The following is a 9056-nucleotide window of genomic DNA, read 5'->3' as shown; positions in this document are numbered from 1 at the left end:
CAGCAGGTGAGTAGCAGCTTGCCTATGTGTCTGCTATGCTGTGGTAAATGAAAGCTCATTCATACCATCTTACCCACTTTTAATGAGTGCAGTGTAACAGTGTCCACATCCTCAGTTATTGAGGACCAGCTGACATTTCCCCCTGCACGTAATGTTAAATAATTGCTTCTTGAATTTGAGCCACATTGTTTGCATGCGTAGATCTCTCAATTATTCAGAGTTTGTGTGTGTCCATAAACAAAGCCTTAATCACAAAATAACACAGATGTTTTTTTCCTAGGTATCTTGCTCGAGTAACAGACACTGAAGCTACCGATATCAGCAACCCCAATCTGAACTATGGCATTGTGGTAGACTGTGGCAGCAGCGGATCTAGAATTTTTGTGTACTGTTGGCCAAGACACAATGGCAACCCTCATGATTTGCTGGATATCAAACAAATGAGGGACAAAGACAGAAAACCAGTGGTTATGAAAATTAAACCAGGTATTGGAGTGAAAACATCTGAGATTCAGTCACAGTTCCCCAGCCAGCTGTCTACCCAACTCAATTCATATTAAGGATTCACTTACTCGGCTATTAAGGTTTCACTTTTCAAAAGAGGTCTGATCTGGTTTTTCCTAGATTTTGGTGTTCTGTAGACACAGCAAGTACATGTACTTGAATAATTTGGCTTATTTAACAGGATAGTACTTCTTAGCAGGCCCAAAATAGCCCAATATAGCAATTTTGGGCTTTCTTATTAAGCCCAAAATAGCAATTTTTTGTTGAAACATTGCTTCCAAGACTAAGTTCTTGGTGCTTTTTTTGAAGCGTCAACATGAATACTGTGTTTCAGTTGTGTTAAGGTATTATGGCGGTGGTTTTAGATGAGCAAAGAGGGTCATTAACTACAAAATAGAAACTGTTTCCTGTTACAGTTCCAAATATGTGTTTACTTTTTGTTTGCTTTGTAAATAGCTTAAATGTAAGTTGCAAATGGGTAACTGAATATTTTGGCTTAGTGCTAAAATTTTTTGCTGTCATTTACTTAAAATTGTTACTGATTGAATCCACTTCATTACAGAACTGTTGGTAATTGCAGATTGCTGACTTTATGTAATGAATTGGTTCTAGAGCATAGCTTAACTTTAAAGCATCTAGTTTGCTTTTAACTAGTCAGAAACCAATATTTCACCTTACACTTAGCAGTTGCCTACTTATTCATCTATTTCTCTAGGCATTTCAGAGTTTGCTAACTCTCCGGAAAAAGTCAGTGATTATATTTCTCCGCTTCTGAGCTTTGCTGCAGAACACGTACCCTGGGCAAAACACAAAGAGACTCCTCTCTATATCCTCTGTACCGCAGGAATGAGAATCCTGCCAGAAAGGTGATTGGCTATCTTATTTCTTAAAAACTTGAACCTACATACTTAAGTGCATTTTAACCACAGTTCTATTTTTTTCTAGTCAGCAAAAGGCAATACTAGAAGATCTGCTCACTGATATTCCTGTGCGTTTTGATTTTCTGTTTTCGGACTCGCATGCAGAAGTTATATCTGGGAAACAGGAAGGTGAGTTAATGCTCTTGGAAAAAATGAAACACTCCATTGCAGTTTTTGTCATACTTTTCTTACTGCTTTTTCAAATAGTTGTTTGGTTAAGCTGTTTTAAACTGCATGCAATTCTTTGTTGTTCTTATCTGACAAAAAAAAAAAAAAAAAGGTTCTACTCTAGTTTGTTTCCTAAAATTACTAAAAATTAAGTGTCCTGATTTTGCAATGAAACGTAGGTTCGTTTTTGGTTGTTTCTGGCATAGCTGAGAACTGAAGACTTCAAAGTGGGGCTCATTTTTTTCTTTAAGGGAGATGGATTATATTGTTTCCTTACAGAGGATGAATAGTTCCCAAATGACTGACTTCTGGATGGCAGACTATTTTCAAAGCATATGGGGGGTGGGAAGTATCTTAGTAAAAGCTTATAGAATCAAATGTCTTGAATAATAATACTTAAACTAGCGAGTCAGGATTTTATCAGAAAAGTTTAAATGTTTTAGGGGAAATTATTTGGGTTAATTTGGTAGGAATGTGTTTCTGCACATCATGTAGTTGATACAATGTGGTTTGTTTGTTTGTTTGTTTGTTTTGTTTTGTTTTTTTAAGTGATGGTTATAAAGATGACTGAGAGAAGTTTAATTTTTTTTTTTAATAAGGTACAGCCAAGTGGCATAAACATCTATAAGTTAGTCTGCAAGGTACAGATATACCCTGCTTTCTGCTTGATTTCAGACTAAAACAGCTAAAAAGCTATTTGACTGAAAAGATGCCTTTTTCTCTGGTAAACCTTCTGTACACCGTCCTTTTTTTCCTGCTTTTAGGTGTATATGCATGGATTGGCATCAATTTTGTCCTTGGACGATTTGAGCATATTGATGATGGTAAGTGCTGTAACACTGTCCTAAAAAGGTCAATAAGAATTGTGAACACTAGAGCCAGGGGGGTAGTGTGCTTCTTGCAGTATGCGTGGCTCACACATTGAAATGCAGCAGTTATGCATTTCAGAAGCATGATGATGCTTTGAGTGCAAATAAATTCTAATTGACAAACAAGGCAGTTGGATGGTATTGGCTTTTTCTGCAGTGTGGTACTGCTTAAGCAATGTCCTGGATTCATTTCTTAATAGTGCCACTTCTCTATTTTGTTTCATAGAGGATGATGCAGTTGTAGAGGTGCATATCCCTGGCAGTGAAAACAAGGAAGCCATCATTCGTAAGAGGACAGTGGGTATTCTCGATATGGGTGGAGTGTCGACCCAGATAGCATACGAAGTTCCTAAAACTGTAAGCTTTGCCTCTTCACAGCAGGTTATTATCTGTACAACTTTCCTTCTTTTCCTTTTGTTTAATTTATGATTTTAACCCGTTTCCATTTGTCGTTTTGTTTTCATTTTGTTTTTTGAGTCGTATGATTCATTACATCACATCCAAAGCCAGTGGGAGAGAAGACAGGTGAACACAATTCCTTGATCAGCTAAGCAATTCATTTGTCTTTGCTTTTTTTCATTTAGAGGGTTGATTTCTATTAGTACAGCTTCAGCTGTTGGCAAGCATGGCAGAATATTCTTTCATTTAATATGTAATCCTAGTTAGATTTTTTTTTTCCTCCCTCCCCCCCTGCTAAGCAGATCAGTGTACTTGAGTTTAGCTCCTGAAAGCTGTGTAGTTCCTTCATAAGAATCTAGGTTGTGTACATTGTTTTTTTTCTGTGCACTGCATAGTATGTATATTTCTTTTAGAAAGAAAACTGTGTTTAAGTTTGAGGTGGAATCATATGGCTTTACCTGAATCTCAGTCTATTGATTAACAACAAAAACACTTGCCCTATAATCGGGCAAATTCCTCATTGACTTCAATGGGAATCTCCTGTTGTAAGGATTGGATAATTCTTGGGCATTGGCTAATAATGCCACGTTTAATAAAAATTGTGTATTTTCTTGTTGATGAGTTTTATTAACACATGTTGTTTCTTCAGTTGGAGAGTACAACTGACTGCTAGTGGAGTTTTAAAAATAACCAAGTGTTCAGATTCAGAGCAATTTGTCCTCTTGAGCAAATGTGACTTTGCTACAGAAAGGGTTGCAAAGAATTGGTTACCAGCGTGTAATTCTAGAAGGTGGAATTACCTGTCATTGCAGTTAAACATTAGACCTAAAAACATTCTTTAGATGCCCTGGTTTTCCTTCTGCCCTCCTGAAAGAGGCACAACAAAACTGTTTTGTAAAATTCCTTCTTTAATTTGCTTGTGTGGTGGAGAAGCCAGCTAACATGCATGATGCAGAAGAGCCCACTGCTGCTGCTTGTTTACATCACTCAGCAGAAGCCCCACACACAATTATGCACTCCCTCCTGGCACCTTCTACCAGTGTCTTCACGAAATGCTTTAGAAACTGGGTCGTGTGTGGCGGGAGCTTAATGAGTGGCTGAATCCAGGGTTGTGAAAAGCTTTGAGGATCTGCAATCTGAAAAGATGCCTTAATGCTCATAGGCTTATGAATACCTCCAGGTGATATTGCATATCTCTCTTTAATCTTGTCTCACTTGGGTTCTTGCAGGAGGAAGTAGCCAAAAACTTACTTGCGGAATTTAACTTGGGATGTGATGCTCATCAGACTGAGCATGTCTACAGAGTTTATGTTGCGACATTCCTTGGCTTTGGTGGAAATGCTGCACGACAGAGATATGAGGACAGCATATTTACCAACACAGTCTTCAGAAACAAGTAATATGTGATTGGGTTTTTTTCTATTCCTTCCTCTTCCCCCCCCCCCCCGATTTATAAATGTTGAACTGTTGTCCTAGAAATTCCAGCAAAACGTAGACTCTTAGGAGGTACGCTCAAAATAGCTGAGCCGTAGACTGTTGCAGATGCAATTTTTAGTTGTTTCATAATGTTTGTAATAGAACTGTGAAGAACTGAAACAGGATTTTTACTTTCATAGGGGCTTGAGATGCATAAAATTCTAAGATTGACAAGCTCAAGAGGACTTCTCTGCTTTCAGCTCTGAGGTTCAGCTTTACTCATAGTGTTGCTGTGTTCTAGGAAGCAGAATCAAATTCTAAATTATTTAAATAGCTGCCAAGATAGCTGGTAAAAGAATTTTAGTTTTTCAGCTTCAGGGTGGCTTAAGGGAGCTCAAACGCTGCCATGTAAAACTGACTCCTTCACTGTGTTGAGCAGTCTGCTCTAACTTGTTTATAGGTGACCTGCAGGTGTCGGCTGTTTCAGCTGAGCCTAGAGAGCTTGATGTAGCATCTTGCTTAGCTCCATCAGCCAGAAAAGTTCTTTTTCTGGTAATTGTCACAACAGCATGATGGGCTTCTAATGTGATGTCATGCTTCCGTGACAATTATGCTTGAGCCTGAAAGTTCTCTTGACTATGTCTGGATCTATGCTTAACTTCCATTATAGAACTCTTTAAAAAGCCATTTTAGTGGTGGCTATATAACTTGTAGCAGATGAGTGGGGGTTTCTCCCCACCCTTAATTAAATAATTAGAAATGCTTTGCATCTGGTATCCGAATTTTACCTCTCCTTTAGTTGCAACTCTTGGGATTTCTATAGCTTCAGTGTCAGATAAAGCCTGCTGTGCACAATGGCATTTTCTATTGCTGCTTCACGGAGTTAATCTAAAATCTGGAGATAGTTGCTTGGATTCAGGTGTTCTGCATTTCCAGGCCAAATAGTTTGTATAGGCTGTGTGTGGTATGCCTGTTGTGGTGTATGCCACATGATCTCTGTATGAAATATAACCTGTTGAAGTGTGTTCAGACAAAAGTGATTTGGTTTATTCACTTTAGCTGTTTTGATGCTGTAACTTTGTTCTGAATAACATTTTGAATATGCCCTACTTGTGGTGGTTATAACTATGTTCAATCTTGTTTGTAGGCTTCTGGGCAAACAAACGAGTATGACTTCTGAGTCACCCTACCTGGATCCTTGTCTACCTCTAGATGCTGAGGATAAAATCCAGCAGAATGGGCAGACACTGTATTTGCGAGGGACAGGAAATTTTAATCTGTGTCGAGAAATTATTCAGCCTTTCATGAATAAGACCAATGAAACTCAGACTTCTTTAAATGGTGTCTATCAGCCTGCAGTGCACTTTCAGAACAGTGAATTCTATGGCTTCTCCGAGTTCTATTACTGTACTGAGGATGTTTTACGCATGGGAGGAGACTACAGTGCTGCAAGATTCATTAAAGCTGCAAAGGTAAAGCACTTTTGGGGTGGAATCTTGTTTCCTAGCTTTGAAATGGCCAGTAATCCAAAAACATAACTGTTTTGGATGCTTTGGGGTTTCCTTTTAAAAACCGTTAAACTAGACACTACTGTTAAGTGACTCCAGGGTAAATGAGATCCATCCTAAAATGAATCAAGCATCGGAGGCACTATAGGGACATAGAATAGAATTCTTCCACTTGAAAGTACACCTATTCTTGTTCTGTTGGGTGGTTTGCTTGTTTTTTAAGAAAGGATTTAATTATGCTGGGAATGGGGAAGAAAAATTAATGCCTGTTTTGATAAGGTAAAAACTTAGCAGATGTTATGGGTTTTCCATTAGGTGAGATTGCTATCAGTCATGTGCATTTTACAAAACAAGGTAAAACTGGACAATACACTAGAAAGTACTAGGTAACTGCTCCATCTAGGGATTGAATAACAGTCTTCAGAAATAAATTGTAGGATTGAAAAGTTCAACATGCAGATGCCAGATAATTTTAACCAACAGCGCTGCTTAGTTTTTAGGTTGTGTTAAAAAAATAAAAGGTTTGCCTACTGCAGCATGCACTGACTCCCTGACATTTTCTTATCAGCCATTTCTCTCCTTATTTCTCTGTGTTAAATTTACAGCCATATTTATTATTTGGAAATGAGCTTCTCCATTGACCAAGTGTCTTGCATAATGTAGTAGGTAAATGAAATTTTAAAAAGTCTGTTTTTACCCTTCCCCAGGATTATTGTGCCACTAAGTGGTCTGTCCTACGAGAACGTTTTGACCGTGGTCTTTATGCGTCACATGCTGATCTTCATAGATTGAAGTGAGTATTCATGTTTGCACAGTGCAAGTCATTCATGCAGAGTTGCCAGAGAAGGGTCATGTTCAAGTGACTCATTTTAAAAAGGAGTTGGATATCTGAATGTAAGCCATACCGAACCTTAAGTATTGCATCAGATATAAAAATGACTGCAAACCAAGGCTATTCTGGAGATGGAATGCCACAAACCAACTTTCTATGCATTTTTGTGGGGCTTTTTTTGCTATCTCCAAAATCTTTTAATGGAAAGTGAGTTTTTTCAGATGTCATTGCTTAACAAGACAGATATAGTAATCTCCGTATTTATGGCTGAAGGGTAGTCTCCTGATTCAGGCAGGTAATTAATCAAATACCTTAGTTCTGTTTTGGTTCCACTGAGCACTGATGCCTTTCCTTTTTACTAAAACATACAATTCCAATGAGAGCCAAAATCATTTACATTCATTTTAATTATGGGTCTGAGGAAAGGAGGAAGTTTAAATAAGATCCTGCTAGTCTGTTACACATACACCCTTAGTTTTCTCAATCCCTGTCTTGAAATGCATATTCTTGTGGCCAGTCTCTTGCATTCCTGTGTTCCTGCAGTAAAAGGTAAGCCCATCAATGTAGGAACCTGAATTTGCTGGGCTAATTGTGATGTGTGGCCTTACAGGACTGTGTGGGGAAAAAGCATGAGAAATCAAATAGCCAATTGGTTTTTCCTGTCTTCTGTAGGTATCAGTGTTTTAAATCTGCCTGGATGTATGAAGTCTTTCACAGTGGCTTCTCTTTTCCTGTGAACTACAGCAATTTAAAAACTGCTCTGCAGGTGTATGATAAGGAGGTGCAATGGACATTAGGAGCCATTCTTTACCGAACAAGGTTTTTACCTCTGAGGTACTGGTTATTTCTGTACTTGTCCCATTGTGTAGTTTGGGTGGAATGGGCATTATATGATGTCAGAAGACAATTTTGTTGTCAAAGCAAATAGCCAGATAGGAGCTAAAAATTTTGGTTCAAGTTCAGCATACTAGAGCACAAGGTCAGGGTGCTTATTTTAAAACAACAGCCTATCCAGTTAATGACTGAAACCCAAATGTGAGCAATCCAGCTGGATGGATCAGCAGCATAACTGTAAGTGACGGCTGTTCAAGGTAGCCACCTTCAGTTACTGTAGTAAGGTCAAGAGGCTATCTTTTTGTCTCATTAAAGGATAAAAGTCCCATTTTTTCCCCCCCTCCCTCTCTTTCTCAGAGACATCCAACAAGAAACCTTCCGAGGAAATCACTCCCACTGGAGGAGCTTCTCCTTTGTTTACAATCACTATTTGTTCTTCGCCTGTTTCCTGATTGTGCTGCTGTCTATCCTGCTCTACGTACTGAGGCTGAGACGGATTCACTGGAGAATGCTGCGTAATGGCTCATCTGCTTCCCTCTGGATTGAAGAAGGCCTCCCACCACAGAAGATCCCAGGAGCCTTATGAGATCGTGCAATGAAGAGCCTCCTATCAGACTATTTAAAGAAAAAAGCCATTTTTGCCTCAGGGTTTCTCCGTTTTGTCTCTAAGAAACCATTCGAGAAACAGATCTCCTAACGGTGAATTCAGCAAGACAATTTTTGAAAGGGACTTAACTGCTGGAAAGGAGGAGTCAACTTGGCTTAGTTTGACTAGAGAGCATCTGCCAAAAATACTTTTTAAAATTTTTCATTTTAAAAGTAAATGCACTTTCATGTTAAGTGAGAGGAGTGAAGACTTAATGCCAGTAAACGGACAGAGGCAGCTTAAGCTATATGTATGGTAACAGAATGATTGCGGGTTCCTATTTCAGTAAGACTGTGAAATATTGCTAGTTAGGATGAATGGAGATTATATACATTTTCTTTGTTCAGGTCCATGATTGATATTTCACCAGGCTTCCAAATTCCAAGCCTCTTCAGTAAAGGAAAAGGAAGGGTAGGGTCTTTTAAAAGCAGTAACAAAGTGACCTGCTAAAACATCAGCTTTTCACACTTTATATTTTTAAGTACTTCAATGGAAGAAAAAGCCGTTGTGACTAATGCTGTGTTTCTGCAGATCACCAGTAAATTCATTGTTCCGTGTGTCCTTGACAATCTTCTTAATGTCTTGGAAGCTGTAATCTTGAAGTGGCAGAAGTCACTGCTTGTAGCCTTTCACTTGACAGTGTTTTGGTCATGGTTCAGAAATCTCCTCAAAACTCTCTAAAGGTAGAAAAAGCTGGAAAAATGTCCAGATTTCAGCTACCAATAGAGCAAACACGTGCACATTGTCTTTTGTTGTTTTTTCTGGGTTTTCTTACTTGTTAATTTATATTTTATTTAAAAAAAAAGGTAGTTTTACTTGAAAGCCAACTTGTTCCTGATTAAAAGTGGCATTTATATGAATTTTGGGTGGATGAAAAGTTTATTATACCGACTAAAGACTACTGGTCATTGTTGGCATAATCCTCATCAGACACATGCCATAGTCATTCTAAATCTTGTG

General features: G+C 38.4%; 1 protein-coding gene across 8 annotated transcripts in view; it reads left to right on the top strand.

The window, feature by feature from the left end:
* Window positions 1–9050, top strand: part of ENTPD4 (ectonucleoside triphosphate diphosphohydrolase 4) — a 13293-nt gene extending 4243 nt beyond the window's left edge. For 5 of the 8 annotated variants that reach the window (XM_025210140.1, XM_025210144.1, XM_025210141.1 and 2 more), the window contains 11 exons: window positions 281–486; window positions 1220–1370; window positions 1450–1553; window positions 2357–2416; window positions 2688–2842; window positions 2939–2986; window positions 4090–4256; window positions 5424–5748; window positions 6492–6577; window positions 7289–7450; window positions 7808–9050. In XM_025210140.1, coding sequence (XP_025065925.1) covers window positions 281–486; window positions 1220–1370; window positions 1450–1553; window positions 2357–2416; window positions 2688–2842; window positions 2939–2986; window positions 4090–4256; window positions 5424–5748; window positions 6492–6577; window positions 7289–7450; window positions 7808–8036 — 1693 coding nt within the window. In that variant the 3' untranslated portion in view covers window positions 8037–9050. The remainder of the gene's footprint in view (window positions 1–280; window positions 487–1219; window positions 1371–1449; window positions 1554–2356; window positions 2417–2687; window positions 2843–2938; window positions 2987–4089; window positions 4257–5423; window positions 5749–6491; window positions 6578–7288; window positions 7451–7807) is intronic. The other 3 variants (XM_006028697.3, XM_006028700.3, XM_006028699.3) reach the window with 3 other exon arrangements.
* Window positions 9051–9056: the final 6 nt, after the last annotated feature.

Source organism: Alligator sinensis, unplaced genomic scaffold (genome assembly GCF_000455745.1).
Source record: "Alligator sinensis unplaced genomic scaffold, ASM45574v1 scaffold685_1, whole genome shotgun sequence".
NCBI classification, from domain to species: Eukaryota; Metazoa; Chordata; order Crocodylia; family Alligatoridae; genus Alligator; species Alligator sinensis.
This window is presented reverse-complemented; position numbering and strand designations above follow the sequence as displayed.